The sequence below is a fragment of the Eutrigla gurnardus genome (assembly GCF_963514095.1).
Source record: "Eutrigla gurnardus genome assembly, chromosome: 1".
Lineage (NCBI taxonomy): Eukaryota > Metazoa > Chordata > Actinopteri > Perciformes > Triglidae > Eutrigla > Eutrigla gurnardus.
Genome location: NC_139915.1, coordinates 24161864 through 24186535, shown reverse-complemented (window position 1 = coordinate 24186535; position 24672 = coordinate 24161864). Strand labels below are relative to the sequence as shown.

Sequence of the window (24672 nt, the reverse complement as noted above, 5' to 3'; positions counted from 1 at the left end):
CGGGACAATCTATATAGATATAAATTCACGTGTTGATTCAGTTAGTTGCATTAAATAGCGTTTGTTGTGATTATTTATTGCATTTAAATGTGCCTGGAACTGTGGAAACCTGCCTGTGAGGTCTCGGTGACGTGTGCGCACTGCGCGCCGTCAGCCAAACTTCCACTCCGCCAGCTGTGATTCGCATTGAATGAATGGACTTTATTTACGCCTTGCGCCGAAAGTAGACCAGGTTGGAGCTGGCGAGCTTTCAGCGCAGTCTCGGCGAGGCTTTTTGCCACGAAACTTCCGCTACGCCAAGCTGAATCTGTGACGCCTCCCCCTGCTGCGCCGCCACACCCATCTTGGCACAGGCGATCCACCAAACTGCCAAACTGACGGTGCGCAAGGCTGCGCGGGTCGAAACTTGCATTGCACCGGCTCCGCCACCCTGCGCCGCCCTGCGTTGCGCCACGAAACTAGGGCCCTAAAGGTGCAATGTGTAATGACTGTTCACATACTCACATGAAATAGGGGGCAGCAGTTCACCTCTTCTACCGGGTCCATACAATCAATACTTACAGTCATCAGTTACAACTACTAACAACAGGGCAATAACAATAACTATCTTATAATTATTACCTGTGACATCGGTCTATAGTTCACTTTAGCCATCTGTGTGTTTTGCCACTAACTGGAGGCTGTATGGTGAACTTTATTAAATAATTTGTTTATGGGACCAAAAGAAACGAGAAAACAACCCGCATTTTTGCCTCGTCCTCCCCATGCATAGCTAGCATAGCCCACACTGGGCGACAGATCCACAGTCAGCTGCTAACTGAAGGTCCATCCATCTCCTGGAGCAAAACCTGCTCTTCTTAGGGGGCAGACAAAACTAAAACATGAATTTAATTTAATTTAAATAAACAAATGTGCATGGACCCTGTACCTCCAACGTTATTGACAAGCCCTTGGGGCAGCTATACTTCCTCGTCGTCTCATGTTGCACTGAGGGAAGATTGGACACATCAGTGATTGTCATTGCCTTTCAGCGTTTGAAACTAAAGTTCTGGACATACTTTACACATTGACCCTTTAAGTATTAAGTCGTGGTTAAATTTCACAATAAGACATTCAGCCAGCAATTTAGCTTTAGCTTATACTAATTTACTAATTAAGACATTTACATTTAGGTCATTTAGCAGACGCTTTTGTCCAAAGCGACTTACAATAAGTACATTTGTCAAAAGAAGGAAACAAAGAAACCACAACGTATCATTGCCGATAAAGTAAGAGCTAAAAATAGAACAAGTGTTAGGTCCTCTTACCACCTGGCTCTAAGGTGGCAACAAGGAGGGAGGCGACACACAGATAAAGCACAAAAAGGTAGTTTTATTTAACAAAACTAAATGAACTTATTTAGAAATGAATGTGGTGTGTAGGTAAGAAAAGGAGTCAGTCATGTCAGCAGTGTGTGGATGTGTGGACAATATGGTGAGATGTGTGCTGTATAGTGCAACAAACCAAACAAAGGAAGGAACAATCATGGGTCTGGAGCCAGCTGCGAGAGGGGGAGGCTATGCAGAGGGCCGATTTATATGCCCTCTGGAGAGCCCATCCCACATGGGCAGGTATAATCACGACCCTCCCACTCTACCCCTAACCACTCCCCATACCTGCAACACAAAGAAGAGGTAAACAGATAGGCAGAGCGGGAGGGGTCGTCACACTCCCCCCCCCCCCTTAAAATGGAGGTCCTTACTAGGATCCCAACCTAAGGTACAAGAAAACAGAAATACTACCAACAAATACAACTATGGATTTTAATCCAGTACGCTCTAGTACATCAATGTCAACATGTGAAATGTCTATACAACCTGCAGACAGTTGCCAATCTGGACCATCAAAGCTACCCTCTCAGCAACCTTGGTACCTGGGAAGCACATTTAAGAGAAAAAAATTAGGATGGACAGAGACACTGCTGGGAGGAAAGACACAACACAAGTTACATTTACGTCATAGCTCTGGACATGGCATCAGCTACGGTATTTTCAACTCCCTTTAAGGCGAGTCCACACCGGACCGAAAATCGGCGTCTTTGAGAGAGTCGGCGTCCGTGACATGAGTCTACTTGGTGTGGTCGCTCGAATCGGCCCACGTCGGTGTTCATTTCAGTCGATTCAAATGTATAATCCGCCATTCGAGTCGGTCATTCTTTTACCATTCTGATTGGTGGAGGCTAGCAGCTTGACTAGCGAATCAGTGAAGCCCGGAAGTGACGATGGTAAACATACCAGATAAACAGTGGAATCGGGTTACATTTTACATTTTAGATTTTTCCGTTCAGAGAGTAATCACAACTACAGTCTACAACCTCACTCTGCTGACAACAGTGACTGGTGAGGACAGCGTGCTCTGTGTTTATGGTCTAGAGAGGACCGGCTACTTCCGGTTTTCTTGTTTTTTTGGCCCACAATACAGATTAGCGCCGCCTGTTTTGGAGACATTACATCTCGCGCAAGCGCGGAACGTATGGCGTCGGCTGTAATTCCGTAGGTGTGAACCGCCCATGTCGTTGTTCGAGTCGGCCATATTAAGTAGCCCGACTTCATTTACCGACGCGAGTCGGGTTGTTCTTCCGGTGTGGACTCGCCTTTACATGCCGTATGTCCAAATGAAAAGGCTGGAGGAAAAGACACCAACGCATAAGCCGCTGGTTTGGGTTTTGGAGTGAGTGGAGAAAAGTCAAAGGATTATGGTCAGTGTGCACCACCAAATGACTTACACCACCCCCCACATAAACCTCAAAATGTCTTAAAGACAAGATGAGTGCAAGGGCTTCCTTTTCAATGATGGAATAATTCAGCTGATGTGAGCTGAACTTTTTAGAAAAGAAGCTCACCGGACAGTTGACACCACCTTCATTGGTCTGCATGAGCACAGCACCAGCTCCCACCTTACTAGCATCCACATATAATGAAAAAGGCCGTCTGTGGAGCTGCAAGGATAGGGGCAGAACACAACAAAGACTTTACAGCCTCAAAAGCTTGTTGACATGCGGGAGACCACTCAAACTTCACCTTTTGAGCTCAGCAGGGAAGTGAGGGGAGCAGCAACTGTGGAAAAGTTGTTACAAAAACCACGATAGTAACCCACCATACCCAAGAAACGAGAAAGTTCTTTCTTGGTGGCCGGAACAGGAAACTGATCAACTGCCAACACCTTCGCCCTTACTGGCCTCACCTGACCCTGGCCAACAACTTTCCCCAGGTAAGTGACTGTTGCTTTGGCAAACTCACATTTTGCCAGATTGATGGTCAAACAAGCCCAGGCCAGACGGTCAAACAATGCCCGGATGCGCTGTAAATGATCTTCCCAGGAGTCACTGTAAACCACAACATCGTCCAAATAAACAGCACAACCAGTCAGCCCTGACACTACTTTATTCTTTAGGCACTGGAAGGTGGCTGGGGCATTGCGTAACCCAAATGGCATAACATTGTATGAATACAACCCGCTGGGTGTAATGAAGGCGGCGATCTCCCTAGCCCTAGGAGATAAAGGAACCTGCCAATAACCTTTAAGCAAGTCAAACTTACTAACAAATTTGGCAGAACCAACCTGATCCACACAGTCCTCCATACGTGGAAGTGGAAAAGAGTCAGGCTTCGTCACTTTATTTACTTTTCTGAGGTCAGTCCATGGTCTAAATGTGCCATCTGGCTTACTGACAAGCAGGCATGGGGAAGACCAACTAGACGCACATGGTTCAGCAATATTATTTTCCAACTTATAACCAACTTCGGCTTCCAACTGCACACGCTTGTCGGGAGACATGCGGTAGAAACGTTGTCTTATTGGCTGTGCATCTCCCACATCAATGTCATGCTCAATGAGATGGGTACGAGATGGAGTATCAGCAAACAGACAGGGCTAGTCTTTAATGAGATTCACCAACTCTGTACGTTTTTGCTCAGGTAAATGATTCAACATTTCCTCCAGATTGGCAAGTGACAGAGTTTTTAAGACGACCTCTCAAAATCCCATCATCTGATGTAATCAACTCCTCAACTTCCCCCTCTGGCACAACAAGTGAGGTGGAATGACTTCCTCCGGTCAGGAGTTGCGATCAAATAATTCAATTCAGACACTTTTTGGGTCACTGTGTACGGGCCAGAATACTTTGCCTGGAAAGGTGAGCCAACTAAAAGGCAGAAGAGCCAGCACTTGGTCACCAGGAGTAAACTCACGGCGTTCTGTTCGCCGATCATAGAGGGTTTTCATTTTGTTTTGAGCTGCCTGCAGATTTTTTTTCGCCAGTTTGTTTGCACGGTATAAACGTTCTCTGAAGCCATTTACATGATCTATCACGTTCTTTAGGACCTCCTCAGCATGCCAGTCACTGTGCAATGAAGCTAAAGGGCCTCGAACTGTGTGGCCAAACACAAGATCATTGGGGCTAAAGCCCAAGCTCTCTTGAGACACCTCCCTAGCAGCTAACATCAACCATGGTAATCCCTCTTCCCAGTCACAGTCCAACTCAGTGCAGCAGGAACCTTTGGTGTCCCAAAGGACTGAATTACCTTTGGGACACCAAAAATGGACATGAACTGTGTCAAAGCTTTAACAACTGACTTGGCGGTGATGTTTCTGAGAGGGTAGGCAGCCGGGTAGCGTGTAGCCTGACACATCACTGTCAGCAAAAAATTACTACCAGACTTCGAACGTGGCAAAGGACCAACACAATCTACAATGAGATGATCAAATGGGTGTTCAGCAACTGGAATGGGATGGAGGGGGGCAGGTTTAATTGGCTGGTTTGGTTTCCCAGTCAACTGGCAGGTGTGACACGTTTTAATAAAGGCAGCAATGTCTTTCTTCAACAGAGGCCAGTAAGAATGTCTCAAAACTCGATCATAAGTTTTTCTTACTCCGAGATGACCTGCAACACCACCATGAGCAGTCTGGAGCACAGTGGGCCTTAATGTAGCAGGCAGAACAATTTGCACAACTTCATCCCCCACAAAACAATCCCCCTGAGGAACCCATTTCCTCACCAACAAACCGTCTTGGAGATGATAACCGCAGGCTGCACTGTCCACTTCATGATCTGGGAGAACCTGGCTGTACAAAGACTGAAGGGTAGGATCATTTCTCTGCTTTTTCGCACAAGTAGGCACAGGAAACACAGGCTCTCTTTTCCTAACTTTTTTGTCAATATCCAAACTATCACTAGGGCGGCACATAACACGTGTCACAACACAGGTGGGAAGTATCACCGCATTTCAGGGAGACTCAGAACCTTTCACCTGGGAAATGAAAGTGTCCACTGGCACAGGGACATCAGGCCACACCCTACTTCCAGCCAGGTCATTCCCCAAGATGACCTGTATACCCCCCATAGGCAAAGAAGGGCGCACTGCCATGGCTACATCACCTCTCACCAGACTTGAAAACAAAGTCAACTTATGCTGTGGAGCAGCAAAGACTGTCAGACCCATCCCTCGGACATCAACACTGAAACCAGTCTTGGTCTCAGGGGAAAAAGGTAAAACAGAGTCCAGAATGAATGAGTCCAGTGCCCCAGAATCCCTTAATATCTTAACCGGCACTTTTGTTTCACTCCCAACTAGTGAAACAAAACCATTAGACACAAATGCAGCATAACTCGGGTCAATCTCATCAGCTACCAAATCTGTGTGTTCTTGCTCCACTTCAGGAACCTCAGTAAGCGAGATTTTGTATGTGCCTGCACCGCAGCAATGACACAGGCTCTTCTGCGCGCAAAGATGCAGCAGCCCCAGATGGTTTTGCTGTTGAAAAAAACAGGCCACACACCTGGCCCCACCGGCAGCCAGCCACCACCAGGCCCTACCGGCAGCGAGCCACCACCAGGCCCTACCGGCAGCCAGCCACCACCAGGCCCTACCAGCAGCCAGCCGCCACCCGGCCCAGGCCCCACAAACTATGCCCAGTCAAGGAGATGATCTCACAACAGCAAATAAAAAAGTCACTGACCTGAAGAATGACATAAAAAGGCTCTCCGATGAACTGCGCAGCAAAGAGACAATGTTGTCCAGTTTCATGGATCTAGCCGCTGATCAGGCCCAGCAACTTGCCTCCCTGAGCGCAGCCATCCATGACACCGCTGTTTGGGACCCGTCCACCTGCCCTCGGCCGTCTTCCTGCTCAACTCCAAACCGCTTTTCCTCGTGGTCGGAAGTGGTGGTCCGAGGACGAAGGAAGAACTCAGACGGGACTGCCTCGCCTGTCGAACCACTACGCGGCTCTGTCGGCCGACACTCCTGCTCCACCAGCTGCCGATCCTCCGGTTCCAGCTCGCCCCGATCCGGATCCGGATCCTCCGGTTCCAGCTCGCCCCGATCCGGATCCGGATCCTCCGGTTCCAGCTCGCCCCGATCCGGATCCGGATCCTCCGGTTCCAGCTCGCCCCGATCCGGATCCATCTCCGAGATCGGCGCTTGCAGTCACCGTTGCTCACCAGGCACCGGTGGCTAGCAGTGGTGGGGGGACCCGCTGCTCCACTGTGGGACCAGCCCAGCGCTCTCCATCCCGGACTACCACCGCCTCCCGCCGCAGGATCCTTCATGAGGCCGTGCTCAGACGCTCCGGAGGTCTTCCTCGCCCCGAACCACGGAGCTCCTCTCCCAAACCCGGGGCCGCCGACGTGGCACGGCGTCCTCGCACGGCCGGTGCGGACTCTGGCCGCGCTCTCTCCGGCCAAGAAAACCAGCGGCTGTCATCCCCCACACCACTCTTCTCTCCAACTATTACTGTAGTAATAATAACACGGAAAACACGTTTCTTCAACGCCATCACTCACTGCCTACCGGGAGCTACAGTCCAAGTCCTCCTGAACAAACTCCCGGGGCTGCTACGCTCACTTCCGTCCTCTGTTCGGCGAATTATAGTCCACGTGGGGACGTGCGAAACAGCCCGCCAGCAGTCAGAACTGACCAAAACTGATTTTAACGTTCTTTTTAATTTTTTAAGTTCCTGTGGATTGTCTGTTTTTATCTCCGGTCCAATCCCTTCACTGGGAAAGGGGATAGGACATTTTAGCAGAATCCTCAGTCTTCACACCTGGCTCCAGCTCAACTCCACAGCTTTCAACTTTGGTTTTATTGACAATTTTAATTTGTTCTGGGACCGTCCTTCCCTCTTCCAACCGGACGGTATTCACCCCAACTTGCTAGGTAGTCACCTGCTAACAGCCAACATACAGCACACCGTTCAGGTTCAATCACACACACCTGCATGACTGTTTACCCAACACGCCCCCTCCCCGGAACATCCGCCGACAGCTCCACCAACCCACAGCACTATTCCCCCCGCTGGCTCCCCCTGCAGGCCACACCCGTCACTAACCCTCTCACCAGAAATTCAACCCATACAAACCATAATAACCCACAGAGCCTCCATCAGTATTCCCTCACAACTTCATCACAACAAATCACACGTGAATCTCTCCAACCTTCGTCCTCTCCCTCAGTCCTCCCAACCAACCCAAAAACAACGACACCTGAAAATGGCTCTGCTCAACACACGTTCACTCAGCAATAAAACTCTCATTCTGAATGAATTCATCACTGACAATAAACTGGACTTCTTCTGCATCACTGAAACCTGGCAAAAACCCCTGGACTATTTTTCACTTAACCAGATCACACCCACAGGATTCACCTACATGGAAAAACCCTGCCTTGAAGGGCGGGGAGGTGGTATTGCTGCCATCCACAGAAAGGACATCAAAATCACCACCATCTCCACCCCAGCCACCCCATCCTTTGAACATCTTGCCCTCAAACTCCCTGGTCCTACTCCACTTGTCACTGCCATTATTTACCGCCCTCCCAAACCAAATCCCACCTTTCTCTCAGACTTCATGGATTTTCTCACCCAGCTCTGCGCCATCTCACCCTCTGTCCTCCTCGGAGATTTTAATCTTCACATCAATGACACCAACTGCAAACCTGCCACTGAATTCCTGGAACTGTTACACTGCTTCAACTTCGCACAGCATATCAACTTCCCCACCCACTCCCATGGTCACATCCTCGATCTGGTCTGCTCCACTGGACTCACACTAAATCATCTCTCCAGCATCAACCTCCACATCTCCGACCATCTCGCCATCATCATCGACCTCAACATCCCCATCCCTATCCCAAAAGATAAACGCAAAATCTCATTCAGAAATATCAAGTCCATCAACCCCTCAGCCCTCTCAGCCTCTCTCACCGGTGCAATATCCATCTCTCCTCCCCCCCTGTCTGATGATCCCAACAACCTTGTGGACTACTACAACAACACTCTTTCCTCCTTTCTCAATCTACTGGCTCCCACTAAAACCAAAACAGTCACCTTCACCCACTCAGCTCCCTGGTACACCCCTGAACTCCATCAAATGAAATCCAGCAAACGACAACTGGAAAGACTCTACAATAAAACCGGCCTAACAGTTCACCTCCACGCTTACACAGACTTTCTCCATATATACAAAACTGCTCTCAACACAGCCCGGTCCACTTACCACTCACACCTCATACACTCCGGCTCCAACAACCCCAAGACTCTTTTTTCCACAATCAACAAACTTCTCAACCCCCCCGATAACATCTCTACAGCTTTCACAGTGGAAACATGTAACTCCTTTCTGTCATTTTTCCAAAATAAAATCAACATCTACATCTACAGCAACCTGACCACCTCCCCGGCTCCCTCAACCCCACCACTGGATCCCACCCCTTCACACTCTCAGTGCCTGTCACAGTTCTCCCTGCTGTCTCCCATGGACCTACCTCAACTCACCAACGGCATGAAAACCTCCACCTGCACCCTAGATCCCATCCCATCAGCTCTCATCAAAACCTGTCATCCATCCGTCACCCCACTCCTCGTCCAAATCATAAATTCCTCCCTCATCTCTGGCTCTGTCCCCACTCCACTCAAACTTTCTGCTGTCACCCCCATCCTCAAGAAACCAGGTCTCAGCCCCGACATCATGTCCAACTTCCGGCCCATCTCCAATCTTCCCTTTCTGTCAAATTCTGGAACGTGTCGTCGCTGCTCAACTCAAAACCCACCTCTCCTCTAATCACCTGTATGAACCATTTCAATCTGGATTCCGCCCACAACACAGCACCGAAACAGCCCTCCTAAAAGTCACCAACGACCTCCTCCTCTCCTCTGACTCCGGCCACTTCACTATCCTCATCATGCTTGACCTCACTGCAGCCTTCGACACCATCAACCACTCCATTCTCCTCTCCCGTCTGGAAAACTACTACAACATCACTGGCACTGCACTCTCCTGGCTCTGCTCCTACCTCACCAACAGACAGCAATTCATCAGCATTAATAACTGCACTTCCTCCACTGTTCCTCTGTCCCAAGGCGTCCCCCAAGGTTCGGTGCTTGGTCCTCTTCTCTTCATCCTCTACATCCTCCCCCTCGGCAACATTATTCGCAAACATGGTCTCCACTTCCACTGCTACGCTGACGACGTCCAGATCTACATCTCCACCAAATCCATCACCACAGCCACCTGCTCCACTCTGACCACCTGCCTCACTGAATTAAAAACCTGGATGCAAAACAACTTCCTTCAACTCAACTGTGACAAAACAGACATGATGATCATCGGCCCCAAATCCCTCATCAAAAACACCCACAACTTCACTCTCTCCGTCGACAACTCCACTCTGTCCCCGTCCCTACACATGCGCAACCTTGGAGTCATTTTCAACAGCAATCTCACATTTCAACAACACATCAATCACACCACCAGGACTGCCTTTTTTCACCTCAAGAACATTGCCCGTCTCCGCCCATCACTCACCTTCTCTGCTGCCGAAACTTTGATTCATGCATTCATCACATCCAGAATAGACTACTGCAATAGCATCCTTTACGGTTCACCTTCCAAAATCCTCGACAAACTGCAATACATACAAAACTCTGCTGCCCGCCTTCTCACCCACACCCGCTCCCGTGACCACATCACCCCTGTTCTGCAAAATCTCCACTGGCTCCCTGTTCCCCAACGCATTGAATACAAAGTACTCCTCCTCACCCACAAAGCCCTCCACAACCAGGCCCCTTCCTACCTCACCGACCTGCTCCACCACCACTCTCCCCCCCCGTAACCTTCGCTCCTCCGACACAAACCTCCTCTCGCACCGTACCTGGGGCGACAGAGCCTTCTCAATTGCTGCCCCCTCCCTCTGGAACTCACTACCCCCACACATCCGAGCCTGCACCGACCAGACCACCTTCAAATCACTCATCAAAACCCACCTCTTCAGAATTAATCTTAATCCACTACTTCATCTGTATTGCATCACAAACTTGTTCTTAAATGTGCCTGCTTTTAAACCGTTTTATAATTTTATATTACTTGTTTTTAACCATTTTATAACTTCACAGTACATCTTTTTAACTTATCTCTTAAGAATAGCCTGCTTGTTTTAATGCACTCACTTGTAGCCTCCCTGTGTTTAATAGTACTTGTTTTAAATGTATTGATTTTTAACCGTATATGTAAAGTGTCTTTGAGATCCTTTGAAAAGCGTTATACAAAATAAATGTATTATTATTATTATTATTATTATTAAACTTTCCCCGTAAACCACAATTGGCTCTAACAGGAACATTTCCTGTGTCTTCAGACAAGCATTTATTGGAGTAAGCCCCCACAAAACCTTCTCTACAGCTTGCTTCTCCACGACCACGATTCTCACCAAAATAAATTTTATGGGTCAGGACAAACTCATCCACCAACTGGGCAACATCTGAAATCTTAGTTACTCTGTTCATTTATGTAGGTCACAACGCGATCAGGCAACGTGTTTTTGAACTGTTCAAGCAAAATAAGATCCTGCAGACCCTCTAAAGTCTCTACCTGGGAAGCAGCACACCAACGGTTGAAATGAGAGGCTAAATCACGTGCAAACTCAGTGTGTGTGTCCGTCTCTCCTTCTTGAGAGATCTGAACCGCTGGCGATAAGCTTCTGGTACTAACTCGTACGCTTTAAGTACTGCCGCTTTAACCAACTGATAGCTACCGCTATCCCTAACACTCAAGGCCGAGAAAACCTCTTGAGCCTTGCCAGTGAATACACTGAAGCAGCAGTGTACGTTCCGTGTCAGACCAACTTCGGGCGTCTGCCAAACATTTTAAACAACAAAAAAAATGTCAGAGTCCTTTTCATTAAATTTGGGAACTAACTGCAAATTGAGAGCAACATCAAATGATGGAGTCTGAGAAACAGAAACTACAGTCTCTTTAACCTTTGATGGGTCAGGTTGAAGCTTTCCTTCACTTATCAGCTCCAACTTGTAACGTTCCAACTCTAACTGACCCTTTCTCTCAATATGAGCCGGCTCAGCTTCACGAAGGCGAGCATCCTGTCTCAACTTTTCCAACTCCAGAGCATTATTTTGTTCATGCTGGAGCTGTAACAGAAGAAGTTGTTTTTGTTGATCAAATGTCAAACCCGCCCCAAGTCCAGTCAGAATAGGAGCTACATTAGCCAGTTTACTTGACCCACTTACATCAGGAGAAACAGAAAACCCACTCATTTCTACAGGTGCACTTGCACCCACTGCCAAGGCAGACAACTTTTTTCTCCACCAAATGTGCCTTTAATGTGGCCAACATGACATCTTTTTTAGACTGCTTTTGGAGTTCAACACCATAATAATCAGCAACCTCCAAAAGCTGATCCTTTTTGTATGAATTAAGCAGTTCTTCAGTCGGACACTGCACAAAATCCTCCATTGAAGCCAATTCTTCATTTAGGGGAACACTAAATACTCTCCAACACTAGATAGGCCAGAGCTGTACCTTGCAACAAAGTTTCCCCACACTGCCAGAGAGCGTAACAGAGCTAACTGCCTAACCAATCTATCTGACTCACTCAACCCTAGACTTCATGCAGGTTAGCGGCAGGATAAATTAAGCACAAAGCCCAGTAACCCGGTTGACTTCCAGCATGCTGAAAACCACCTAGACAGTCATGGAGTGCACCTGAGCAATTGCTCTAACCACTTTACTGCACAAAAATAACAAACTAAAACAAAATAAAAGGGTCAATGGAGACAAGTAGTGCCCCTCATTGCTTAAGCCTAACAGGAATAAGGGTTCCAGATGATTTTTCAGCCCTTACCTCCAATGGCAGCTGTAGAAAACCAATTTGCTTTAACCAGGCAAACTCTATAGCATATACACTTACTGGAATACCCAAACAGTCCAGAAGCAAAACCAAGTGTTCAGCCCCTACAAAATTCTAGAGTACCTCCAAAATCTGTGTGAAACACTTCCTCAAAAAATACACACACTACAAGATTCCAAGCATTGACTTTGCCTATCCCGGACGAGCCCCCATTTGTTACCACCTGGCTCTAAGGTGGCAACAAGGAGGGAGGCGACACACAGATAAAGTACAAAAAGGTAGTTTTATTTAACAAAACTAAATGAACTTATTTAGAAATGAATGTGGTGTGTAGGTAAGAAAAGGAGTCAGTCATGTCAGCAGTGTGTGGATGTGTGGACAATATGGTGAGATGTGTGCTGTATAGTGCAACAAACCAAACAAAGGAAGGAACAATCATGGGTCTGGAGCCAGCTGCGAGAGGGGGAGGCTATGCAGAGGGCCGACTTATATGCCCTCTGGAGAGCCCATCCCACATGGGCAGGTATAATCCCGACCCTCCCACTCTACCCCTAACCACTCCCCGTACCTGCAACACAAAGAAGAGGTAAACAGATAGGCAGAGCGGGAGGGGTCGTCACAGGTCATCATCTGAGTAAAGTAGTACCTTAAGAGCAACAGTGCTATGATCAGAGTGCTATAGGTAAGGGGGGGGGGGGGGGGGGGGTGTTAGTGGGTCATGCTATGTAGAGTCGAGGTGAACATTTTGTCTTTAAACAGAGGGAGTACAGATCTATTCCTTTCACTGTTATCCAACATGAGTCTGTCAAACTCATTGTTTTCCCAAACGGTTCCATCAACAATGAAAATAATCACTATTGATTTTAGTTTGGTCATTTAAGCATTGATTTATCTCTTATGCGTACCTAAGAGGAATATTGTTGTGTGCATGCCACCCACCCACCTGTGGTACTTATACATACAGTACTTGTTTTCTTTGCCAGCTATTAAGTGTATAATAGATGGGGATTGATTGCCAAAATGATCATATTTCTGTATCTATCTGAAGGTGAAACTTTCCTGATGCAAAAGGGAGTAATAATGCATTTCCTTGTAACTGAATCCTAAGTATCAGGTTTGTTTTGTTCACATAGGCTGTCATAGTGTTGCCTGTGTCTAGTGTGAATGAGAGTGAGGTGGCTGGTGGGTGGATGAGAGCTACTGCCATCTGTTTCCTCTCTCTTATGTCCAGACTGCCAAAGATAGCCTAGCCAGCCTACATGACTATCAATGAAGGTCTGCTATCCCTAGTTAATAGTTGCCTAATCTCGCTTTACTGCCGTAACTTTGTCTGCAATGAAGGTATCGATTTGCAGTCTTTTTACATCAGGCCTGAGCCAAATAGTATTTCCAACTAGATTTTAATAATGTTATTGTAATTATTAGTTTAATTGTTTTTAAGATGGACTTTTAGATATGAGCCACATTATAGCCACTGGTAGCAGATGACAAAAGAAAACCAATAATTTACATTAATTTTTACATTGTTTTTCTCCTATTCCATGTTATCTGATATTTGCACAGAACTGGACATCCATGCAGTGACAGGCATCATAGTCGGTGTGTGCCTGGGACTGATATGCATCCTCCTCTGCATGTGTTTCAGCTTTCGCAACGGCAAATCCAGGTAAGGTGATGCTGCTGTGTCAGTCCCTATGTATTTATTTACTGCAGTGTGTTTAAGGTTTTACTTATTTTTAACAACGGTCATCTTAATAACTGAAGGCCAGTTAAAACAACCCAGGTAACTGTTTTAACGTTGAGTCCTCTATACACTATCTCTCTCATCTCTGATCCAAACAGGGGGGTGTCTGGGGGGCTGGACTCCACAGCTGTGACTCCTCAGTACAGGCGAGGAGGCTGCCCCGTTCCCTCCAACATGCCAGAGTGCAGCGATAGCCACGAGCTGGAGACACTCATGCCCCCAGGCAGCCAAGAGTCTGGTCAGCCGCTCGAAGAGGCCCCAGAGGAGCAGAGCCTGATGGCAAGTGCTAATCCAGGGAAAGGGGAGGATGCCCCTGCACCTGAACCCAAGGTCAAAACCTGCAGGGGGGGAGCTCCTCTCCAGATGGGCCTTGGTTACTCTGTTTTTCTTCTTTCTTTTTTTTTTTCACATGTTGATAGAGGGATAATAGTTGTAATTTTGGCATCCACTGTCTTGCAGGCTGCTTGGAATGGCTCTGTGAGCCATAACTGGGCCAACAGAATCACTAGATACAGAGACACCATAACAGAAGACTCTCCAACACTCATTAATGGAGCTCTCAACATGCTAATAACTGATAACGCCACGGTAAATGAATTAACTAAATTCAACGACTAATCTAGTTTAGCTGTCAACCTGTCTCCGACAAGCAACTTTAGCCGTAGAATCGTTGGGTCAGATGACGTTTTTTGGTTAACTGTTTGCTAAACCACACCCCCGAGTTACTGTTACTGTTGCACTGGAGATATGCAGCTCGAGCAACGAGGGGCATCGGGGCAAAATTTAAAAAAATTCTCATTTCTCCTTAATTTCAATAAGAGGTTTTTAAAAAAAATGTAATCTGTTTTCCAGCTATCTGGTTTAAAACCTTTAGTAAATGGTTCCTTAAATATACATTTGAAAGCTAGACATACAGTATGGTTTTGTGCTGAAGATAGAGGCTAAAGTTGTTTGCACCTCTAACCTCACAAACTAATGTAACCGTTGCAGATCATGTGGTCCTTGGCGCTTCCATTAACGCTTACTACAGTAGGCAGGAAGGTTGATGCTTACAATTAAGAGTAGATACAAATGCTGTTTAAGCCATTCCTGACACCTTTTCCTCTTTGTTGTTGAAAAGGGAAACATATAAACCACTCGACTTCAACATGCGGAAAAATCCAAATCTTGACATGCCAGTTACGGTTACTAAGCTATGAAGGGCCCATCGCTGTTCGGGGGAGGGGTTTAGCGAACAGTCCATTGTGATTATTATTATTTATGTAAAACAAACATTGAATGTTTGAGTGACCTGGGTAGATCAACAACCTGAAGTAAAAGTGACGTTGTTTCGTTACAGGACATGGAAGATCATCTGTGTACATCCGTGTGCAGCAACCAGGTGGAGGCAGAAGTCACTGTTCACTCAGAGCTGTCAGACCCGGAGATGGAGGACAAGGAGGAGGGGAACAAAAGGGAGAAGGATTCTAACACCACCAGGGGCCCCTCATTATCAGAGGATAGATACTCCCCTTTGAGTCAGCCAAGCCCACCGGGAGAAGGGAACGCTCCGGAAAAACTGTCGCTGGCTCAAAGCCCCACGGTGCTTCCCTTGATAAAGTTGGTGGCTCATCACAATGGGGAGCTACAAGGCACGGGAGACCAGCCAAGTGCAGACATAGAGCCACAGCAAGACACGGGGCTAACCAATGGCTTCCACACCCCAAAATCCATGTGTTCTGTGCAGAGGTCGGGGCGTCTGGAGAACGGGGACTCCAGACACTGCCCTTCGGCGCCAGGAAAGGCCATTTCCGCCGGGATGTCCCCTGCCCAGTTTGTCAGCTCCGGCCTTGTCCACTCTACCTCAGCAGCACACAGTTACCTGTGCCCGTAGCTCCTGCATGTAGGTCAGCGTCCCTTACACACACACATACCGACATCAGACAGATTTTTCTTTCTTTCACATGCCCAGGAAGAGTCCCCAAGGATTATTTTTTATGCACGTCATTATTGGATTCCTTTTTCTCTTCCGCGCATAGTTTTTTTTATAGGTACTTTGAATCCATTGCTTCATAGGTGTGTATATACGGTGTACATATACAGTATATTTTTAGCGGTAGAGTGCTGTATATGGTTATGCATTTGCTCGCATTGCAACCATATTTCTCCTCTGGGTTTATTTTTCCTGTCTTTAGGAAAGCAAAGAAAAGGTTTAACTTAACTAAGCTGCTGGAAGTGGATTGAAGGAGGCTCTTCCCGCTGTCTCACACACACGGCTTTGTTCCATTCAGAAACGCCTGGAATGTCTAGACGCAAGGGAGACAAGGCTAGCGTCGTGGATGGGGGGATCGGAAAATGCAGGCTTTCATAGGTTTACCCCGGGCTTTGCCGTACGGATGCTACTTTAAGGTGGCACTAAGGAATGGGCCTTTAGGGATATCTGCAGACTCAGAGTAAAGAACACCTGTGTCTCTCTCCAGCTTCCTGCTGTCTCAGGGTCCACACACACACACACACACACACACACACACACACACACACACACACACACACACACACACACACACACACAAAAGTACTCACTCAAAGTACAGCTGATAAAACATCTCACTCATCCATAAACACACATGTACATAAACACACGCAGACACATTTCCTGGCTGGAGTGTTGGGGTCTCAGGTGCCTAATTATTGTAGGTGCGTTTGTAACCTCTGTATATTTCTATAGACGATTCTATTCAGTACAAGAACACCTACATGAAGAAGAAAAAAAATGTCAAAATGTAAAACGATATGGAGTATACAGATTTGGTGCACATGACGTACTCTTATCCCCCCCCCACCCCCCCAAAAAAATGCCATATATACAGGTGGTGCCATTTTTTTAAACCAGGGACGCGCAGTCCAAAATCAGAAAGAAAAAAAAATGTTTTTGCTGTATTTCAGATGGTGGATATCTAATTTTTGAATGGCAGTATTTTACATGTTACGGTTGGTACTGGTTTAATTATGTTGGTGGGAGAACTCGAGGAAGGCGTTACAACAACCCATCTGAAGACAACTCTTCTAAACTAGGCTCCCAGTTAGGGATGCATCGATGTGGTAATGTGCCATTAGTTGTCATTTACACTAAATATTTTTCATATGTGAAATGCTCGCTTTTAATCGAGGGGGAATTCAACATGACTCTACGAGCATATCCGATTCCAATTCCATGACAACATTTTCACAATGCTATACTAAAAGACAAAGTACCAGAAATCGGCACACGCTGATACATTTTTAAATTTATCAGATAGAAAAAGGGGATTAGATCAGAAAAAATAAATTCATGTGCTCACTGTTTTCTTTTTACATTGACCCCAAACCGTTCCACATATTCTTTAAGTATTCAATCAGATTGCTTTGCATTAATTGACTGATATGTGAAGTTGAGTGAGTTCAGTGGTGATGTTGGCAGTGTAACAAGGGGACCTGGTGCATCCCTCCTCCTTATCAACAATACTACCTCATTTCTTTTCAGGACGGTTTCCAGTATGGTTTTATTAGTTTTGTGTAACTAGCACCTTTTTTTAAAAATTTGGTACTTGCTGAAAAAATCATCTGACACTGACTGTACGTTCTCGTGTTATGTCAAAGGAATTTATGTCGCTTTGGTGCATTGCAGCTTCCTCTCAGATATCTGAAAGATAATGTCAGTTGGTATTATGCAACCGTGAAATCCTACAGAAAAACATAAACACTTTGATGCAAAGCACCAGAGACTAAGTGCAGCCAGTTTCATACAATTGACGTTTTGGACCTGAAGTTCCTGTTAAATGAGTGCCACCTATGGGCAAGGAAAGTAATAGCTCCTGCAATTAGACACTTGTGACACCTGTAGGCAATGAGTTTAACTGCTACATTTATTTGCTTTTTTTAGACTGGATATTTTATGTAACACCTTACCTGATGGCAAGCCTAAGCAAGTAACGCAGAGTGTAAAATGTACTGTAAACGTTGGTGAACTTTGACCTGTGTACCATTGGTCAATAGCAAGCCGTCTTGACAGGGCTGAACCTTTTGAGGGGATGGAAAGCCAGAGAGTCCAAATGGCAGAAGCTATCTTAGCTTAATCAACTGTTTTACACTATTCACTTTAATTGAAATTCCTCTGTTGGAGTAAAAAGTGTTCCACGACAAAGCAGTGGTTCGTAGGTTCGTGGTGATAGTAAAAAGACACGAGGCTCAGAGAGCTTAACTTTCCCTTTTCTGTAATTTTTTTTTGGACAAAATTGTGTGCAATCGTTAAGATAATACAATAGGGAAGTTTACAATAGAGGGGAAAAAAGAGAGATTGCGACTGACTAGCACTTGCTAGGGTTATCTTGCCAGCTGTAGCAATTCACCAACTACCCCTGTCAGTAGTCGTCATGTCCCCAAGTGCCCCTTCTGTTTCACATGGACGGAGTGAATGTCATGTTGTTGGTGTGACTGCAGCTGAACACTTATTGCCTGCAGGTGGCAGAATTGTCAAAACTACAGACGCTTTCACATTATTTGTCCATAGGAAGCGATAATTAGTCTTTTCTTTACTCATGAGAAAAAAAATTGTTTACAGGTTCCACTGGGCGCTTTACATCAAAATGAAAAAAGAAAAAAAAAATTCTAACACTATACGTAAACTAATTTCACTTTTGGATGAGGGTTGAGGGTTACTCACTGTATGAGTGTGATATCAAGTCTAGATATCATTGATAATAGCAGATTTGCCAAGGTAGTGATCAGTTATTATTATTACTATTATTATAGTAGTAGTTGTAGTAGTAGTAGTAACAATAATAATCATCTTCTCTCAGGTGGCTTTCTTGTCATCCAGCAGTGAAAAGGGAATGGATAAACTCCTTCTATCCTGCCCACGTTTCTATGTCCACGTGTGTCCAAGTGTCAAAATCTCACCAGCTCAACTCATAGTCATATCAGCAGCAGAAATGTAAATGTAAAGCTCCTCGTGGTAATGCATGAGACACCCTGCTTCTCATCAACATAATTGTGTTTTCTCTAAAATTTTCAACAAAATGCATGGTTGGTACCTCAAAGACAATTATTTTTTTAGCCTTTCCATGTATGTACGTAACTTCACAACATGTTTAACATGTTTTTTTTCGTTTTTCTTTTTTTTTTGCTGCAGTAGCGGCCGTTTAGAGACAGAAGTGAATGTGTTCTCTGCAAACCTGGGTCAAATATGAATTGCAAGGTCTTTTGGGAGTGAACGAGTCAGGTTTGGAGACTCAGAATTCAGATTTTACCAACCGTTGGTGACAAAATGAAATGTGTGATATAATACCTTCTTATCTGAATTTTTAAAAACTTTACAAAAAAACAAGCAATTCAACAGCAAACTCAACTATGGCAGGAAACTGTTGCTGCACCTCAACTCATCAATCTAAAGTGACAAGCATGTTTTATTTGTGGCTCCATTCTAATGAGTGATGCCAGAGCAGTTTTCCAGTCTGCTGTGACATCACCGATTTGATGCTTTAAGTCTGAAGAAAGCAGCTTTCCGCCCTGTGGTTTGGTGATCATTCGCCCTTTTTATGCAGTAATCTAAAGCAAAACCACCAAAACTATGTGTATCTATTTTTTGATCCAGGTTCTTTTCTGATACTGTTCTATATTGATGCTGTTTCTCATCATCCTTAAAAGCCTGTACGCCCTGAGTTCAGAAATAAGCATAATTCTCTCAAAAGCATTCCAGTTTGATACCTTTAACATACCTCTGTCAGTCCAGGTCCGCCAAGATGATGAACCATAAAGATCCCAGACTCTGTTCCTGCTCCACTCTTGATAGGTCTTATGCAGACCTGGGTTCAGTTCCTCCATTCACCATTTGCAGACACTGAAGCACGTTTTGCGGTGTTTGTTGAAACTGCTCGGACTACAAACAAGTGGATGGGGGTCATTGAATCAGATCCGTTAACATAATGTTTCATCAAGTCAGCTGTCAAGTCACTGTGACGAAAATGAAATCGACCTTTCAATTGTGACTTTGAGTAGAACGTTTGTGACGATGTTTCTCATCCAACACGGACATTTTCAAAGGAAAAACTTTCATACATATTAATTTTGTACACTGTGGATGAAATGCAAGATTTTCTTTGCACTTATCAGCGGTTCACCTTTCCATCATTGGAAAGTATTCAAAAACTTTCTGTGAAAAAGTCTCCATGTCACTGAAGACAGACCACGGCCGTAGGGCAATCAAGAAAACACCATCTGTGTTGCAGGAGTGAGATTTTATGGTAATGCAGGCGTCAACATCTAACATAGAATGCTTGTTGGAATTGGAAACGGTGCATCGTGGATGCACACAGTATTTAAAATGAGGGCTTTCACAACTATCCAGTCGACTGTAAAGTCCCACTGTTTTGCTTGTGTTTGGAGTCTTGCATGCAGCAGCGGATCAATATGGTATGTGGATCCGACGCGGGTCAAAAAGGGGGATTTGCATAAAACCTGCCTCCAGCGTAAAGGATCTATGCTCTCCTTATAGGAGCTCTGTTCACTCTTTTAACCACTATCTTTTAAAACGTGTAACTTTTGTCTTTTTGGAGGGAAAATGACTCATGCTCTCATTTCATAGAAATGATAATTAGTTTAATAATTTGGATGATTTCATTTTCACATTTGTAAGGGTTTTATTAAAACAGTATACCTCATGTTGGTAACTTGTTGATTTGATTCTGATCAGTTTCTTAATGCGGCACATTTTGTTACTAGTAGAAGGTTTATACGTAAGCATCCTGTTGTGTGTGAGCCGAGAGAGGACGGGGCCGACTGCTTCATTTTACCTCATTACAGTGGCCTGCGTGGCCCAAACTAATGGCAAAGGAAGTAAGCTGAATTGACATTTACATTGTTATTCTGCAATAGTAGTAATTACCATGAGTTTAAAGCGTGGGTTCACTTAAGTGCTACTAATGCTTTAAACAAAAATCACGGGAGGAAAAAAGGAAAAATGTGTCTGCTTCTGCTGAATAATAGCCTAACAGTCACTTTTTTTGAAAGAACCACTTTAAAAGAACCCAAGCGACGGAAGTGCAAAGCAGGGATGAAGGGCTAAGGGGACGTCCTCCCCGGGCAGGTCACACCTCTCAGTTCAGAAATGATTGTCTCTTCTCCACTCAGGTGCTCCATCTTTGCATAAAATTGTAGAGGATCACGCCAGCATATCCAACTCGGATACATGTCATTTGTTGTCAAACAACGTCTAATTTTTGTTCTTTTTTTGGAAAAGTAAAAACAAGGAAAACTTATGCATAAATGATATTTTCTTTTGTACAAATTGCTCTGTGTATTTCTGTCTCTGGCTTTTCTCTGTACATTCTGGTGCTTCGGTGGTGAGCTGCTTTGTCCAGTGATGTCACATTGTTGTGCATTTCTTTTCTCTTGTACGTCTTCTCTAGTTTTGTGTGCTTACCAGCTTAGTCGTGCTTCTCAGAATGTGTAAGCACAGACTCGGACTCTGTGGTCAGACGCCACCAGCGACTCTCTGCAGCTACTCAGACACCTTTGTAATGGCGTGCTGAACCTCATCCACGTCAAAAAGACGCTACCGTAGGAGCACTTAGTAGATTAGTACATTTTCTTGGGCCATGAGCAACTTTGGATTGTCATCTTTACATTTCTAGAAGTGCAATTTTCTTAGTCTGTAAAAAAAAACAAAAAACAGATGAATTACTCAGTGTTAGTCATGGCGATCATAGTCATGATTTGTGATAGAAGCGTTCCTTGTTCGGCAGTATCATCACAGGATAGGTAGTGCTTGTGGTTTGTAGAAATATTTCCACTGTGTTACCATATGTGAAAATGTCAAAACTCACAGCAACTTTCAAGATGTCTGTGGGAACTACTCTTCTGTAAATAAACATCAAAGAAAGAAGAAAGCGATGTTCCGTGTGATCTTTAAAAAAAAAAAAAATTACTCAAATTTTTTCCATGCATCTTTGTCTCCAAAGATGGATGTGTGTGTGTGTGTGTGTGTGTGTGTGTGTGTGTGTGTGTGTGTGTGTGTTCGTACCTTTGCACAGAGGACAGATATGATTTGCTAGTTGTTTCCACTGTTTCTATTCTTGATGCAAGGATATTAAGCTAAGTAGCTAAGCTGAGTGAAGAACATGTATTCATACGATTAATGTGTGAACCAGAAACATTTACTTTGGGATAATTATTTACAGCAGATCATAGTATTAGAATATTGTTATTTTTCACACAACAATCAAAAACATAGTATGCAATTAATTTGCATATTAAAAATGAGAATAACAGGAGAAACTGAATTACATTAGTACATTAGTTACAATTAAAAAAAAGAAGAAAAAAATACTTTTGAAGTGGGGGCTCCTGAATAGTAATATCTGTCCTCCCAGCTTCCCTTTGGGCACACATCAGCTGGGTTACATGCCCTCAGTTACTCTGTGCCCAACCCTTTTCACTCCAGCAGAGACTCTGGCTAACATTCAGTCATGTCATTTTTCTAAGAACCACTGGAGGGCAGTGTGATCATTCCAATGATTCCTGAAAAGAAGTATAGCAATGTGGTGCCACTCCCATTAGAGATTGCTGCCTGAGATGTTGGACCTCACGCGCTGCGCTGACCTCATACCTTTTCTTGGCTGCAGGATTGAATAAATATATAGTATATAACTTTCTTCCTCATTACTAGTCATGACATCAAGCAGAAGTGAAAAAAGCTCCTCCCAAAAACTTAATCCTGATATCATCAAATCCAAAAAAGAAATATGTGTGTCTGTGTTTATGCATTCATGTCAGTCCATCTGTCCTGCTGTCTGTGTCTGTATGCGTGTGTGTGGGTCTGTGTATGTGTGTGTGTGTATTCATAGTGGGCTGGGTGGGTCTGAGTGTGTTTGTGTGTGCACAGGAAGGCAGACTGAAGACAGAAGAGGGAGGTGATGGAGATAAGAGGGTGAGACGGGGGCAGTGAGTTAAGACAGGAGCAGTGAGGTGACATCACGTGGCAGAATCCCCAGAGGAGTCAGATAAAAGCTCTCGCTGAGCAACAGAGGGGTCGGCCTCACTATCTTCAGCCGCTCATCACCGTTAATCAGAGGGTGAGACTCCGCCGCAAGGGTCTTACAGGAGGGAACACAATATCCACAAACAATAACACACCATATCACACATAAACATGCAGACAAAAGCAAATGTGTTCTCATACTTGCCTATGCACCTGTCTGAATGTGTAATGTGTTCTGTTAATGTGTGCACTGTGTTTCTGTCCTCCAGCAGAGGAGCGGTCTCTGGGGTGGATCAGCACGCCTCATATTTCATTGGAGAGGCAGGCAAAGTGGAGCACGGCAAGTCAGGTGAGGGCTGGACTCATGAGGTACAGTACAACTCACTGCCTGTGGGGAAATAACTGCACAGAGCTCTTGAATCAGCCCATTCCCATTCAGCCTGCTCCTCCTTCTGCTGCAGCAGTAGTGTACAATCCTACAGTCTGCACATTCGGCATCAGCTCTGCATGTTCCACTGAACTCTATGTGCTCTCTGGCTGTTCAACGGGTACAGTAAGATCCCCTGCTTTGGCAGGTACTGTTACATCTTTTGTGTGTGTACTTGTGGAAACTGGTGGTTCTGCTTTCCATTTTAACCACAGTACATAAAATATCAGGTTCAAAACTCCACGAGCAGAAATGCCACCACAAAAAATTCTAATTTCAAAATGAATGACTTAAAATGTAAATCTTAAAACTCCATCCCGACATTTCTAAAACTGTCTGCGCTGCATAGTACAATCTATCTTGAAGGTGAAAGCAACGTATTATTTGCAATAGGCTTGAAATGCCACAGTTTATTTATCTATGGATATTGATTTGTTCAGGTTCAAACTTTAACTAGCATTATATTGAAGGCATTCCCTTTCTTTGACTATCCCCATCTCCACACAAAAAACGCCGGCGGTTTGTGTAGGTGTATGAGCTACGAGATGGTCATCATAGTTACAGGTCTGGCGCATCACCTTAGCAGAGTGTCATTCCATCTCTGCTGTCTTAGAAAAATCTAAATATCAGAGTATATTTTTTAGAATATAATATCCTGCTGGTTGTGTAGTCGATATCCAAAACATTTTTTCCTTCATGTGAAAACTTAAATAATATTTTTCAAGATTTCATACATGTAGTTGTCCATATACATGTCACTGTTTCCCTGCACTCATTTGGCTATTCTCTTACATTACTAAGAACTAATGCTACCTACAGATGAGTCATTTTCTCAATGTCAGCAGTGTTGTGGGTTATAACCTGCCAATCAAATATTCCCCAAACTGAACACAGACAGCCTGAGGAGAAAGAGAATGAAGGAGATTGGGGCAGAAGATAAATGAATGAAGTCTGCCAGCGAGTGAGGGGATTTGAGAGGAGGATGAATGTGGAGAAAGTCATCTGCTTTATTTGGACTACATATCTCTGGAATTATATTAAATCCTGTGTGCTTTACAATAAGCTTTCATATACCCCATAAAGTAGCTGTAAAAGGTGATCTCACGGGGGCATGGCCGACAGAGAAACCAGGGAGCTGTCAGTAATGGCTGTTTGCCCCAGCTTTTGTTCTCCCCTGGGTTCTGTGTGCTGCTCTCCATTCACTGTTGGCTGGCCACAAAAGGACCCCAGAGGGGGGAGCGGCTTAAAAACTCAGTGTATACCAATTTTATATACTTCAACCTCAGGCAAAGTGTGACTTCATTATTTGAAGCGAAGAAATGGTGCATCC

The 24672-nt window shown here is 45.0% G+C and overlaps 1 protein-coding gene across 1 annotated transcript in view; it reads left to right on the top strand.

Annotated features, from left to right (window-relative positions):
• The window catches only part of igdcc4 (immunoglobulin superfamily, DCC subclass, member 4), a 69372-nt gene extending 53009 nt beyond the window's left edge, over positions 1–16363 (top strand). Inside the window, exons 17-20 of the mRNA XM_084035156.1 lie at positions 13740–13842; positions 14019–14250; positions 14380–14508; positions 15260–16363. Of these exons, the coding sequence (XP_083891282.1) occupies positions 13740–13842; positions 14019–14250; positions 14380–14508; positions 15260–15793 (998 nt within the window). The 3' untranslated portion in view covers positions 15794–16363. The remainder of the gene's footprint in view (positions 1–13739; positions 13843–14018; positions 14251–14379; positions 14509–15259) is intronic.
• Positions 16364–24672: the final 8309 nt, after the last annotated feature.